The sequence below is a fragment of the Hippopotamus amphibius genome, chromosome 9, assembly GCF_030028045.1.
Source record: "Hippopotamus amphibius kiboko isolate mHipAmp2 chromosome 9, mHipAmp2.hap2, whole genome shotgun sequence".
Taxonomy (NCBI): Eukaryota; Metazoa; Chordata; class Mammalia; order Artiodactyla; family Hippopotamidae; genus Hippopotamus; species Hippopotamus amphibius.
Window position 1 is genome coordinate 123,119,693 of NC_080194.1, and position 15,261 is coordinate 123,134,953.

Genomic DNA, 15,261 nt, shown 5'->3' on the forward strand with positions numbered 1-15,261 from the left:
TGTTGTATGTATTGATGTACAGCCTTGAATGTGAATAATTATTGTAAACTATATTTTACAACTTTTTTTCTGGCTTTATTATATAAATTTTCTATTTGGTCGATGATTTAATCATATCATAATTTAATGAATCTGTTTATTCTTTTTTCCAAATATTTGTGCTTTAGATGTAGTTACCGGATGATGAATTTTCCACGTATGCTCGATAGTCTTGTAATAAAAAAGCATGTAGAGTGTAGACGCTCGCTGACGTAGCTCTTCCTTTGGCCGGGGCGCGGGTTGGGGCATGTCGGACGACCTGGATTCGGGGCTGGGAACCGGGCATTCGTACGCGCCTGGCGGACTCCGGCGAACCCCTCTCGAGCCTGACGCCCGCTTCCGCGGGTGTCCTCCCGCATCGGCATCACCGGACCACGCCGCGCCAGGCTTCGGCCGGAAGGGGTACGGCCGGCCGCTTTTCCGGACCGGAACTTCCGCCTCCCGCGTGACACCGGAGTGGGCGCTTTACGAGGGCGGACCCATGGGCGGGACAGAGCGCGGAGAACTGTATTAAAGGCCGGACGCTTCCGGTGGAGAGGGGCTGTGGCGGGGCTTGCTGGGATCATGGCGGAGAACCACTGCGAGCTGCTGCCGCCGGCCCCGAGCGGCCTCGGGGCGGGGCTGGGGGGCGGCCTGTGCCGCCGCTGCAGCGCAGGGCTCGGCGCCTTGGCCCAGCGCCCCGGCAGCGTGTCCAAGTGGGTCCGGCTCAACGTCGGCGGCACCTACTTCCTCACCACTCGGCAGACGCTGTGCCGGGATCCGAAATCCTTCCTGTACCGTTTGTGCCAGGCCGACCCCGACCTGGACTCGGACAAGGTGAGGGCCGCAGGGTCACCCAGGAAGGTTCGGGCTGCTCTGGTCGGCGGCCCGCCGCACGCCCCCTGCCCCACGCTGAGGAGACCCGCCCCGGCTCCGAGCTCCGCGCTCCCCCTCGTCACCGCTCGACCCGAGGCCCCCGACTCCTTGTCCTGGGCCGGGGAAGGAGAGGATGGCGCCCTGGCGCCCACCACCCTCGAAAATCCCCAGCCACTCCGCCTCGGGGTTGTCTCTCTCTCTCTCTCGCCCTTCTCTGCTCTTGGTGGAGGAGGTTTCCCAGACCTCAGACTCTGCTGTGGATCTACTTTCTTTTACTCCCTAGATTCTTTTGCCTCTGGTGTGAACACCTTCTCTCCTCCGTCCAGTGTACTTTCTGGCTCTGGAATCCAAGAACCCTGGTGTTCTTCTCATCTTCTCACATTGCAGACGTTTGACTTAACTTTGGCGTGGCGGGTTGACACGGGTGGCCTGCCTTTCCCAGTGACTTGCATTTAGAGAGTTGGCGCTCCATCGTTTTCGGCCACAACACGCACCCACTCAGCAGCCTCAAAGTGCCGTCCATATAGTGATTTTTCAAACGGAATGTTGCTCGTATTAAGGGGTGGCTTAGGAGTGTTAAGAAAGGACATATGGGAAATCTTTTTCAATTTGCTTTCTAATTAACCTAGTTTTCCTTTTGCCCTCTCAAAAGGCTAGGTATCTCTAGGTTGGTTTGCTGATGATCTTTCATCATATTAAATGCTCATACTGTTGTGCATATGGTACCAGAAACTGTTTTGATTATTACCTTTACAAGACTCGTGTGGCTGAAGAAGGATATCTCTGGAACCGAACAGCACTCAGAAAAGGCTCTGTTGGAAGAATAGTTGTCACCTGTATTTATCCTTGGCAGTTCACAAGCCTTATTCTAACTTTCCAGTGTCTTTCACTTGAGCCTACATAATTGCACTTGGCTTTGTGCCTTGCCAGCCCAGCATTTGCCAGGCATAGGCTTCCCAGAGTGAGTCCAATCCCTCCGAGATTCAGAAGCCTGACAGAGACCATCCTCTGTGTGGCATGACCTTATCGTCAGGAAATGAGAACTCGAGTTGCCACAAAACCACCAGTCATGGGTAGAAATCAGGGTTTGAGATGCCTGTGCTCTGGTACCCCCCTGCTGTTCCCATTGCTTGTTTGACCAAGCTCTCCACTCTTAGAGAATTGACCTCCCAGAAAATGACAGTCATCTCCAGGATAGAAACAGGCTTTTGTTAGCTATGATTTTCCTTTTATAGTGTGGGTGTATGTTTTACTGTTTTGTTTTTCTCTTTAAACAGTGGGCCTTAGTGGTCATTCACTTGCATTCCTACTTGAGTGTTTGTGTTTTGTGTATTGAGTCTGATTTTACATTGCTCTTGTCCATTGGGTTGTTTTGAGGCAATGGCTGTCTGTTCAGCACTGAGACAGTTGATTCAGAGCCGATTAACTATAGTTTGCCCAGTTAAGTCAATTCATCCTTTCATTTTACTGTCTCAAGACTACTTAAAAAAATTATGCTTTACTGTGTAGTAGTCTTTTAGGGAGGGTAATTTATCAGAGTGTATCTATGTTGCAGTTGCTTTTTTTCACCATCCTCCTCTTAACCACATTTGACTTCTCAATTGTAAAATTGAAATTTAGAACATGAAGGTAATGCAGCAGATACAGTTTCTGTCTCATAAAATAGTTGATAGTAAATACGGGTTAGTTTTAGCCAGAGATGTGAATTTGCCAGAAAGAGTAACGCTAATTCTCATTAGTCATGGTAGTAGAGTGTTTTACTTCAAATGAGAAACTGTATAAGGTACTCATTCTCAGTTTTTTACCTCCTTTGGTTCTGATGAAAGAGTGACCCAGAGATTCACTCCTAGATAATTAAACCCTGAGCGAGGAATTGGAGGATGAGGGTGGAGGGAAAGGGGTGTTTGGAAGAGTGGGATGCTAGCAATTATGCGATGGAAGAGAAACAGGATGTTGATTCACATGTAAAAATCTCCAAGACCTGACCTCATAGTTAAGATTGATGAAAGCATACCTCGGAGATATTCACGGGGCTGGATGCACTTGGTGGAAGATTTCCTGCTGGGCATTTGTCTCATGTTTATTGAGCACCTGGACTTGCAGAGTAGTGCTTGGGTCAGGGTTGGGTGGGGAGATTTAAGAGGGAGGAGTTCCAAGAAGTGGAAGACATGGAATCTTTCAGGAGCCTGATGGGTTTGGAGTTCACTGGGAGAGTGCCTGGAGCTTGCTGTTAAACACAGAATGTCTGGTGGGGAGCTCGGTCATGAGGCCCTGTGGGAGGAGTGGTGTCAGGACATTTTTCTGGAGGAGCGCTTTGTTAAATAGCCAACAGACAAGTTGTTAGGGAGGGTGGGGAGCTGGGCTGTAACTGGGACCCACTGCCCACTGTGCCCAAAGCCGCTTACCCTCTTGTCACCAGTTCTGACACTTGGGCCCCTTGCTGCCTGCCATGAAGCTCTCTCTATAGATAGCCCAAGTGTGAATTCTCACTTCCTCCTGGTGCTTCCCCAGCAGGGCTGTGTGTGCGTTATTCATTTCGGCATCTGTTCATTTGCTATCCTGGGTCATTTTTCTCTCCCCTGTTCCATCAGGGGCAGGCCAGGTATAACACTCCTTCCCGGAAGTGCTTTGTAAATACTCGACATGTGATTCATTTGGGTTATGTGTCTCTGTACTCCGTGGTACCTGGCCCAGTGGCATTGTTGAAAACAGGTTAGAGTTTGTTCAGAGCTGAATCAGTCCCTGCTTCAGCGTGGAGATGCTTTAGGAATAAAAGGGAAACAGGAAATACTGCTTGGTGGTTGGAAACCACTCAGATTAAGTAGGAATGGACGGTGGAGGGTGGGGGGAGGTTCGTCGCTGCAGCTGAGCCAGGCCTGGAGAAAACTGTGCACTTCACATGAGTTTTTTCCTTCAACAGGGCCATTGTCCTAGCTTCGGGGTTGTAGATGGAGTGGCATCAGATGGGTCTTTGATGGGTGGGGCCATCGAGGTGCTTCTGATGACATACCGTGTCTTCTGCAGTTCTTTGCCTGTTCCGACCCCCGGCAAACTTGGTGTTGGCTAGAGTTTCAGGATTAGAAAGATAGTGAAAGGAGTTTTACAGACCTGGCTAAGTGATGGGGGTGTGGGTGGGAGGACTATCTTTTAAGCCGCTTGGCAGGAGAAGTGGGGATTACTCAGAGTGAAACGGCAGATTATGCTCTGTGTGACTAAGAGGCAAAAGGCTGTGAGCGTCACGAGCCCCAGTGAGAGGGCTGGGTGCCCGGCCTCAGACCCGGAGTCGGGGTCCCAAGCCCTGTGTGCTTCATCTCACGCTTTGCTAGAGGGTGCGGCTCCGAGCGTGTTCTCAGCCCTGACCCTGTGCCTGGCGCAGGCCCCTCCGGGCAGCGGGGGCTTGCTTGCCATGTATGCCGTGGTCACCTCTCCACAGGGACCCTCGGACCTGAGCCAGCCCACGAGTCAGAGCAGGGAGGTCTTGAGGAAGGGCTCACCTTTAGTGAGGAGAGCTGCTTCAGGGCATCGGGCACAGTCGTCAGCCCTCAGCTATCTGAGGGTGGCCGGGAGGAAGTGGTCGTCAGCTGGAGAGCACTTCCTCTTTCCGCCTACTGCACGGGCAGCCTTTGCTTGCTCTTGACCAGTGGGCCAGTGACTGATCTTAGTTTCAAGTAGCAGTCAGAAAGCTGCGGTCCACCTGCCTGGTTTTTATGGGAGCACAGAGATGCCGGCTCCTTACGGCCTGTCTGGCTGCGTTCCCCCGAGTGGGTGGGCACAGCTGCTTTCTAGGGATGTTCCGGGATAGCAGTCTGGGCCAACAGTCTTTAAAATCCTTTAGAAGAGCTGACTCTGTTTGGCACCCAGGGAGGGGTCTGTGTGGCCAGCGTGCCAGCAGGCCACCTTGAGCACTGGTGCTCTCCCTGGACCGTAGAGTGCCCAGCACGTTCCCTTCTGGGGTTGGTGGGATGTGGGTGTTGGGGATGTGGGGCATTTTTTGTGGTGGCCGAGTTAGACTCTGGACTCAGGCCTGACTTTGATTGCCCCCACGACTTAACCTGCCCTGCAACTTGGGGTTAGTTAATGCACCTCTCTGAGCTGGAGCCATAGAGGTGGAGTTGTAAGAATTAAGGAAGATGAGAAATGTGAGCCCTCCCCAACACGGCACCTGGTGCTGGTCACTGCAGGAAATGGAGATGGCTCTTAGTAGTCTTTATTTTACTTTTGTACTTTGTTTTTAGAAAGAATGTTCCCCTCTGAATTGGTCTTTGTTCCTGTTTGCCACATACACACACGCACTCGCTGCACACCTCATGCTGGTGGCGGGTAGCTCCAGCTGCTAGGCCAGCCAGGCCCTCCGAGCCCTCTGCTTCCCAGGCTGCCACTTCTTAGGACAGGCCCTGGAGGGCTGGTTCCCAACTCTGGGCACTGGAGCCTGTGCCAAGGGGGAGGGGCACTGCTTCCTGGGCAGCCATCGAGTTTACTTACAAGAAACTTGACGCCCTCGAGCCTGGAGAACACAGCTCCAAAGTTCAAGTACCATCCTCCCGTGTGTGTCTGGGATGGGCTCGTGGCATCAGGGAGGCATTGAGTTGGGGGTATGTACCGTCCATCTCTCCTTGTCATCCGTGTTATGTTCTGAGGGGTTCTAGTTTCCTCAGTGGTTGGGCTTCCAGGATCCTGGCCTGGTTTTGCAAGTCAGGCTTGGTTTGGGCTGGTTCTGGAGGTGGTGAGCTGGACCAGCTGGAGGGCGCCCAGCTGCTGCTAAATAGGCCAAAGTAGGTTTTTCTTTTCTTCTTATTTTTTTTTTAAATGAGAGCTCTTAGGATTTACTCTCTTAACAATTTTCATATATAACATAGAGTAGTTATTATCATACTATACATTACATCTCTAGGACTTATCTTTTTTTTAATTCATCTTTATTGGAGTATAATTGCTTTACAATGTTGTGTTAGTTTCTGCTATACAACAAAGTGAATCAGCTGTGTGTATACATATAATCCCCATATCCCCTCCGTCTTGAGCCTCCTTCCCACCTTCCCTGTCTCATTCCTCTAGGTCATCACAAAGGTCCAAGGTAGGTTTTTTGAAACAGGTAAAGGAGAGGCAGGCAGCCCTGGACGCCAGGCAGTGCTCGGTGAGGAGGGGAGGTAGGCGAGGGCGTAGAGGAGCCATGGGCCTGCCCTTCGGCCCCAGAGAGAAGGAAGGGTGAACTCTGCACCGGATCTGCTGGCAGGGCTAAGCGTAGGAAGGGAACAGAGGCCAGCTTGGAGCCAGCAGGGTGGTGGCTGTGAGGGCAGCCGGCGGGTAGGGCTCAGGCGCCCCTCAGGAGCAACGGGCTCAGCCTCCGACGGGGCATCCTGGCTGCAGAATGTCCTGCTTTCCCATACTGAGTGACTGGTGTCCAGGGGACTGGAGGCTCTGGGCCTGAGGGGACCTTGCCTCTAGGCTGGCAGAGCCACTGTGGGGGGATTTGCAGCTAGAGATCCTGGGCCCTGCCTACTGGCGCTTCTCTCCCAGGCAGTCATGGTTCCCACCTGTTTCCATCTCAAGTTGACTTCCTAGTCCATCCGTCCATCCCTCCCTCCCTCCCTCCGTCCTTCCTTCTCTCCCTCTCTCTCTCGTGCGCCACCAACCTAAGTAGTGTGGCATCTGTAGAGGATTTATGGGCAGGTGTTGTGTGACTAGACTGTGGGGAGAGAAGTGTCTGAGAAATCTGGACAGATGGCTGCCCCCTTGCCTCGTGACAGAGATGTTTGCAGCGCTGTGACCTGGCCAGGTGGCACTCTGGCTGGCAGGTCCACCCGTGGCATCCTGCCCACGACTGCCCCATACCTTGGGGTGGCCCAACACCTGTTTCTGTCTGCACAGTTGATGTGGCATCTGCTCCAAGCGGGCCCCGGTCCTGCTGAGCTGAACAATTGCTGTGGAGCGCTCCGCTTGTTCATGGAGCTTGGTGGGACCCCACCCCCACCCCTGCCCGTAGGTGAATTTGAAGCACATTTGTTCTATGAGAAGAACCAGGAACCTCGTGTGCAGGGGTCCTTTCATGCATCTTCCTGTGTTTGCTTCTTAGTGAGCCTCATTTGAGTGGAGTCTGTCACCCTCAATTCTGTTTCGAAGCCACATTCTAGGACTAAGAGGCCCCCCTGGGGGTCAGGGCCCTGAGAGCTGGGTGCTGATTGAGATCCGAGGTGGGAAATGACCGAGAGCCCTTGCTTTTCCTTTATGCCCTGCGCGTGCCAGAGGGTCTCTGATCTCCGTGTGTACAGAGGGCGTACTGTGGGGGTCTCACGTGGGGAGAGCTGAGTCAGAGCAGCCAGCGCTGCCTCACATATCAGCACAGTTCTGTGCGTCCGCTGCCCAGACAGGCCTCTGGTCTCTGGGCCTCCGTTTCCTCATTTGTAATTGGTGATGTCGAAGACCTCATCTAGGTCAAGGACTTGACAAACTGTAGAAAAAAAGAAGGGAGGGCAGAGGTGAAGGTTTTAAGTGAAACAGAATCACTTAAATGATTAATTTCAGAGTGAAAAGTTTCTAATTATGTTGATTGCAAATGTCTGTGCACAGAAAATTTTATGCTTTTTGCCTTTAGATTTCAAATGGGGAAATTTGACAGAATACATCTTGCGTTTAGCTCGGGACACTCAACCCTCTTAATTTCTAGTGTCCAGTGGCAGTGCGTTTCTCTTGCGACAGAACAGCGATTGTGTCCCAGTTCCTAGTGTTTTTGGAAGTTGGGAAGGCAATGGAAAGGAGCCAGGTACAGACCTCTCTAGAGAACGCGCGAAGCTGGAGTGGGACATGGCAACAGAGTTAACTTCCATTTACAGTCTTCCCTGAGTGCCCATCTTCCTCAAGCCAACGTGCATGGTTCTATCAAGGGAATGGGCAGCCCTCCCTGGACCTGTGATGCTTTGCTGTGCAGTGTGAATCGGCCTTGAACATGAGGGCCGGGTGCAGGCGGGCAGGAGAACCTCAGAGGCCCTCTCATAGCAGTGCCTCCTAACCAGTGCTGAGGGCTGAGGCTGCTGGGCTGCTCCAAAGGCAGTGGACAGGGCGGGGCTGCCCAAGGTTTCCAGTCAGGATTGTCTTCTCTGCCTCTGTCCATTTCGGGACTGCAGGTCAGGGGTCCCCTGGGAGAGCATGTGATGAGACGTGACTGTGGGCAGGATGCTCCTGGCTGCGGCCAGGGCGTCGCCTCTGCGGCCCTGGCCCAGAGACCAAGATTCACAGTTGCCTGGAGCCCAGCGGCTTGGCCTCAGAGGCTTGGTCCACTGGCAGTGGGATTCGGCCAACCTGGGATTATTGAGCCCCCACCAAACAGTGTGTCACCTGACAGGCGTGGCCTTCATTAAATATTCAAGAGCCAAGTCCAGCCTTTGTCTTATGCCTTTAGAGAAGATGTATATTTTAAAAGCCAGCAGCTCGCAAGTAGGTCAAATGCTAATTCAGTGAGAAGTGGGAATAGTCAATAGAGGAAAATGATTTGTCGAACAAGCAATCTTAATTCTGGCTCTTTTATAAAAACAAAAAAAACAAAAACCTCAAGCCTCACCACTATATAAATGTAGCATGCGCTTGTTGTATAAATTGAGGAGAGGACAGAGGGAGGGAGGAGAGAGACCCTCGTGTCTTGCTGCTTTTTGTAACTGTGACCATGCCTCGTGCGCATCACAGAGTTCTCCTCCCGTGAGCAGGTGATGGGGTGATGTTACCACAGCTGCCGGCGGCCCAGCCTCTGGCGTCCTCGCTCGCTGCTGGTGTGGGTGTCACAGAGACCATCCTCTCTGCTTTTGCATAAGCGAGCTTGAGACTTCTGAATTTAGAATTTTTTGGTATTTTCTCTTTTTCTGTGTTCTGTATTTTTCTTTATTTTTGCCTTAGGATGGAGGCCCCAGGGCCACTTGCAAACACAGCAATGCAAGGTGCCAGAAGCCCTGGCCCCCGTGTCGGCCGCAGCCTAGTCACAGTCTAGTGCACAGGCAGCCCTTGCTCCGCGCACATACACTATTGAGTGCTGCTTGGGCTCAGGTGCTAGGAGATGGGTTTTCTCCAGAGCTCCTGCCTGTGTGCCTCTAAGTGAGAGTCAGTCCGCAGTCATCTGGGCTTTTGCCCAACATAAAGCCCAGTGGAACTGGGGGGCCCCGGCACTCCTTGTAGAATGAGAGTGCCACCCCCACATGCAGCTGTCCAGGCTGTCCTAACCCTGGAGTCTCTGCCTTGTTTCTTAACGAAGCCCACCTGATCAAAACAAGTTCCGAGGAAGAAACTGGGCCAGAGAGTCCTGTGGGGTCCACGAAGGAAGCCTCCCAAAGTCCGCTTAGTAGTGGCGGGGCTGGGGGTGGGGTGGGGGAGGGGGCTTGTCACTGCGGGGATGGTCACTTGCCCTTTAGCATCTCAGGGTCCCCTTGGGCCTGCAGTTCAGGGTCCAGGTGGGTGGGTCTTCCCTCCCGGGAGGGAATGCAGAGCCGCACTGCTGGGGCAGCTGCTGGACTGAGTGTCCTGCCCTCAGCTGGTGATGCCACGGGGGAGAAGCATGGGCAACAAGGGTCCCCTCTGAAGCCCACTCTGGCTTCCCTGTTCCCCAGAGGCCAGCTCAGACAGCAGGTCCTGGGACTCCCGGGAGCGGGCAGTGTCCCCTGAGGATGGGAGGGTGCCCGCTGTGCGCAGGCAGTGCCCTCCTGTGGGTCTGGATGCCCAGCCCCCAGGCCTCTCTGGGGTGCTCTCAGCCCCAGCTTTCTAAACCCATGTGTGGATTGAGTGCCCAGGATGGCCTCCTCCAGGTTTTCATGTGAGTTTTGAAGATAAGCCACGAACTGTTGGGGGGGGGGTCACTGGAGGCACGGAGGGCGCAGGCGTCTGAGGGCCAGGCCCGGTGTGTGCCTCAGTCTCCTGGGCTTTAACTCTTTGCTCACCCTCTCTGTGGCCAGGGCATGTGGCTTCCTCTGTTTTGGAATTTGTCCCATCTCCCAGGACAGGCCATGAGCTCAGCTCTGTCACCTTGAAGAGGTGATGGACTAGACACAGACCCTTAGTGCTAGAAGGGCCTCTGGCGTTATCTTGGGTGAGTATCTCATTTGACAGATGGGGAAACTGAGGCCTGGAGAGAGAGAGATGTGCCTCTGAGTAGCCGAGCATGATCCTGGACCCTGGGGACTCGACCTCCATGCTCCTGCCAGCTGTGGCTCTGTGCAGCCTCGCCATGGTGCCAGTCCCTCCCAGCTCTGCTCGCGTCATGTGCCCGGCATCTCCGGGGGCCAGCACTTCTGTTGTCCTCAGGTTGGGGCCACCAGGAACATCTGTTGGTGGGTGCAAAGCCCGATTCCAGACCCTGAGATGCAGGTGGGGTCCTCTTTGCTCTTCCACTCTTGGACCTAGGCTCTGGCCCAGTCAGCAGCAAACGCCTTGGACTTTTTGGCCTTGTTCTGGAAGTGTCCATGAGGCTGCTTCTTTAAAGCTGCTCCTTGATGTGAAGGCAGGGGTCCCCACGCAGCGACAGGCCTGCCCTTCCCTTTGATGGCTGGGTAGCTGAGCACAGAGGCCACTTGCCTTTGGGCACAGGGTATGGGCGGGAGCCAGGGCCTCCAGCAGAAGTGTGTTGGGGAGGCTGATGGGGGCGTGCCGTTCCTCTGCTGCTGCCTCTGCATTTGCCAGCCTGGGCGCTGGGTCCCCAGTCCCTCCTGGGGCATCATCAGCCTGCCAGGGTTAGAGGTCCTCACCGCTGGCAGGGCCTCACTTCAGGCGCCCTGAGAGGGAGCCCTGCCTGGTGTGTGCCGAGCTGAGGGCCAGGCAGGCAGGTCTTCCTTCGATGCATTGGGCACGTGGCCTTTTAGTGGAAAAGCCGCCCCTGTTCAGCGGTGCTGGAGCTGTGGTGCCTCCCGCTGCTGCCCTTCTCCAGGTCAGCCAGGTGTCTAGCTCTCCAGTGCACGGTCCAGGGTCCCTGTGCATCTGGGCAGCGCCCTCTCACTTGGCCCCAGGCATGCCACTACTGCAGTTTTGTGGGCTCACCTCCCTTCTCTCCTCCTCTGTCCCATCCCTGTCCCTCCAGGCTTTGGAGACCTGGGTCACTTCCTTTTCCTCTCCCGCCCACTCCCAGTGCTGACTTTCCTTTGCGACCTTCTGCCAGCTGTCTGTCGAAGTAGCAGTGAGCCAATGAATAATTCCTGAGCTTGGCGGTGTGCAGGTGTCACACTTGGGCTCTTTTCGTACGCGAGGTGCAAGGAAGAGCTCCTGGGTTCCGTGTTGTGGTGGCTTCATCCTTTTCTTTCCAGACCTCTGCCCCTTTGTAGGAAATGGCGGCTGTTTCTCACTAGTAGGGAGGCTGCGGAAGCATCATTCTTCCAGAAGCCTGTCCCTGGGGTCTTCTGCCCTTGCTGGGAGAAGAGGCAGCATCTAGGGAGTCAGCAGAAAGGGCTGGGGGGACAGGCCGGGAGGCAGGGTCCCACGGGACAACATCTGACCAGTGCTTCCTTAGATCGGTGGGGCACGAGGATGAAGTTGGGGGTCTGTGTGTGGTTGGGACGCTGCCCTGGAAGGGAGGAAGCCCATGGGGGGACCAGGTGGTGGCCTATCAAGGCAGGAGACTGGGCTGAGCACCTGGAGCCTGCAGGAGAGAAGAAGGGGGCAGAGGTGCTCCCGGTGGAGTGGGGCCTGCCCACCCATCAGTGAGGCTCCAGGTCCTGGTGCCTCCACATCCGGATTTGATCTGAGAAGAGCAGGTTTTTACAGCTTTGTGGACTCGGGACAAAACCCTTGAAACCACCAGGTTTACTACACAAAATTCCAGAATTTGATGTTCATGAGTAAGAAGGGGGCCCTAAGGCAGGATGTAGCTTCACGGTTGAGACGCCTCCTTGTGGGAATGGGCTCTGGCGCCCCTGGGCTCACCACATTCAAGAGGTTTAGGGGCTTCCACTGTGCCACCTCCCTGCCAAGATGCCTGATGCAGTGCTGGGGCCTTGGCCAACCAGCTGCTCCTGCGTTCTCCATGGTGCTCACCTCTGGGGCCTCAGGTGGGTCCGGGGAGCTGCCTTCTGGACAGGGAGGCCACGTCGACTCTTGCTGATTTGTGGAGTCACCTTCTTGTCTCAGAACAGAGGCCTTGACACCTGCTGCCCTCCTGGGGTCATTGATCCAGGTACCAGGTACCTCCACCTGCAGAGGGCAGGCAGGCTGCTATGGAGGGAGGAGCTATACGGTCCCTCATTGTCACAGCAGCCCTGCTGGAAGGTGGCCCAGGCCCGGGCATACTCAGCAGACCCAGACAGACATGCAGCCGATGTGTACACGGTGTCCTGGAAGAGGTGGGGCTGATGGCCTTCCGTGGACACCAGACCCGGTGGCTCTTGTCCTTTGCTGCAAACCCTCCCCCACCCGTACCACATGGGCTTCCACAGGGCTCCACTCTGGCAGTTTCCTTATGTGGGGACCATGGTCACCTCCCTCAGCCATGGCTGCGATGGCCACTGCACTTACTCTGGAGACCCTCCATGGGTGATGAGGGTCCCTAACACTCGCAAAGTCCCTGTCCCTGCAAGGGAAGCAGGGTCTTCCCAGGTATGGATGGAGCACCTTCTGCAGATAGACCCCAGGAACTGCCACCCGTGGGAGAGGCTTCCTCTGTGGTCAGTCTCGGGAAAGCTTTGGGGTCACCTGGCGGCAGAAAATGAAGCTCTATCAGCCTCTGGCCTCCCAGTCCTGCCCAGGGAGGAGTCCCAAAACGAGCAGGGGTGGCCCAGATCTCAGTGTCCTTCAGACACCAGCCCATCGGCGTCAGCCCTGCCTTTGAGAGCATCCCATGAGGAGAGTGTGTCAGGTTACTCTTTGGGATGGTTCTTGAAGTGAGGAAAGGATGAACTCGCCCTCGGGAATTTTTGGAGCTGTGAGGAAAGAGGCCTTGTACACAATCCCCTTGCCTCAAAGTAAATAGGGGGGTGACCTTGATGCAAGGGAGCTTAAGCTTGGCTTCACCTCCAGTGGTGACAGATCAGGGTCAGTGTTTGCAAGGAGGCTGGAGGCAGGTGACGCCGCTTAGGGATTCCCAAAAGCGCCATAAATGCTGATCAGTTCCCTTGTGGGTTAGACACGCACAACCCATGTTTAGCTGCAAAACCCCCTTTAGCTGTGGCCTGGCCACGGGCCAGCCGCAAGAATGGTGCTTTCTTGTCTGGGATTCATCTCAGTGTGTTGTTCTTCGTAGGATGAAACAGGTGCCTATTTAATCGACAGAGACCCTACCTATTTTGGGCCCGTGCTGAACTACCTGAGACACGGAAAGCTGGTCATTAACAAAGACCTTGCCGAGGAAGGTGAGTCAGAGGCTGGGCTGGGGGGGGTGCCTCTGAGCCTCAGATGCAGAGCCCCTCCCTTGCTCCCCAGCTCCTTCCCTCGTGAAGTTCATCTCAGAGGCGACAGGGCTTCCCCTTTTCATCCTCTGGGAAGCCCAGACAGTCCGGAGCCAGCTGGGGGCTGGTGGAGACTGCAGCCCACGCCCTCCTTCAGGTGTGTGGTCAGTGGTGCTGCAAGGGTGGGGCTCCTCCCTGGGGCCCACCACCTCCCAGAGGTCCCTACTCTCTGTCACTCTGGGCCTGCTCTCCTTCTAGGACAGCCTTGTGCCACCTGCTCTGAGTTCTGCCTGCATTTCCAGATGCCTGCAGTGCTCCGGCACCCAGCTCAGACTCCGCACTGTGCTGAGAGCCCAGGGCTAGCTCTCTCCCCTTTGCTTGTTGAGCTGCACCTGCTCGCTCCTTTGCTCTGGCCCTTCTTGCTCCTCTTGCATCTTCTTTTGGAGCGTCTTTTTCGTGCACAGATGTGTGTTGTGTGTACGCAGCTGTGTGATTCTAGGCAAACTGTTCCCAACATGATCTGCTTAGAAAGGGCCTGTATTTGCTGCAGATCAAGCCCCTGCCGCCCAGCCTCGCTCACCTGCCTTCTGTCATTCGCCTTGGACACAGTGCTTTTTTTGGAAGAAAGCCCCCCGCGTGTGCCGTTTCCCGTCTGCTCCTTAGAGCACGAGGGGTACCTGGAGCGTCCAGATGGGAGAAGGCTAGCCCCTCAGGCCCAAGCACTTATCCTGAGGCTTCTGGGGCTTACGTGCAGCCCCACAGTCCCCACCTCTGGATCCAAAGGGAGGGGTTGACAGGACATTGCCTCGTGACATTCTGAGAGAGGACATTCCAGGGGCACCTCCCTTTGGGGCCTTGAAGAGGAGAGACGTCTGCCTGGGTGGCGGCTGCCCCTCCCCCTGCTCTGCCGAGTCCCTGGGGATCTCATTAGGCTGCAGCTTGAGTGGTCAGATGGCCAGAGTCCATGGCTCTGAGCTCCCGGTGCCGCCAGCACATGGACTTGCTGTGCACTGTGGCCTGGTTTGGGTGACCAGGCACGGTGGCAGGAGGCACTCGCCGGACCTTCTGGAGCCCCTGAGGGCCCCTCTGATTCACTCTTCAGAGTTTTCCTGGCGGTTCGGCACCCCTAAATCAGGAGCGTTGCAAATGGCAGGAAAGGGTTCCTAGGTCGGCAGGAGTCCTGTGGCTGAGCAGACTCTTGAGCAGCCGTCTTCTGACTGAATGACACAGGGACCCTCGTGAGGTGGCCGCGAGCCCAGGACAGATGGCTGCAGGCTCTGGAGGGGAGCTTCCCAAGGGACATCCCAGGGCGTGGTGTGGGCCGGGGCAGGCGTGGGACTGCATGTGAACTCTGTACACAGTGGGTCACCTGGAGGGACGTGGGCCAGGCGTGCATCCAGCAAACATGCCCTTTCTCCGTGTGTGCCCTGGGGCCCTGAGAACCAGCAGCGTCTGCACAGTCTGTGGGATGTCAGGACGGGGAAAGGGGGCTTCCAGTGGGCTGGGCCAAGCACAGGTCACAGGTCCACTATTGGGCAGTGGCACAGCATTTATTCTTTGATCCAGTGGAAATTACAGTTGTTTTTTTTTGTTCTAGGGGTGTTGGAGGAAGCAGAATTTTACAATATCACCTCACTAATAAAACTTGTAAAGGACAAAATTAGAGAACGAGACAGCAAAACATCACAGGTGAGACCGGTGACTAAGGTGCTGGAACCTTCCGAGGCCTGGCGTGAAGGCGCGGCCGGCTCCCCCTCCCTCCTCGCTGACCGGCTTCCTCTGGAGTTGTCCTGGTGCCAGCAGCCCACCCTCTGGACGCCTCCTGCAGTGCTGCCAGCTGGCACCCTGGTTGGCACGCAGGGCGCGTTTTTCAGAGGCCCCAATCCAGTGGGGAGGGATGAGCAGCTGTCGAGAAGGACAGTCCATTGAGGGTGAGGAGAGGGCAGAGAGAGGGCGGGAGGCCTCTGTGGGGCTTGAGTGTGTGGTTGTCTCGGGAAGGGCATTGCAGGAAGGATGCAGCGAA

The 15,261-nt window shown here is 55.3% G+C and overlaps 1 protein-coding gene across 2 annotated transcripts in view; it reads left to right on the plus strand.

Moving 5' to 3' along the window:
* Nucleotides 1-556: 556 nt before the first annotated feature.
* Nucleotides 557-15,261, plus strand: part of KCTD5 (potassium channel tetramerization domain containing 5) — a 29,479-nt gene continuing 14,774 nt past the window's right edge. For both annotated transcript variants that reach the window (XR_009055574.1, XM_057750292.1), the window contains exons 1-3: nucleotides 557-855; nucleotides 13,094-13,202; nucleotides 14,836-14,927. Coding sequence is in view for 1 of the 2 variants with exons in the window: in XM_057750292.1 (XP_057606275.1) it covers nucleotides 604-855; nucleotides 13,094-13,202; nucleotides 14,836-14,927 (453 nt within the window). In the remaining variant the exon portion in view is untranslated. The remainder of the gene's footprint in view (nucleotides 856-13,093; nucleotides 13,203-14,835; nucleotides 14,928-15,261) is intronic.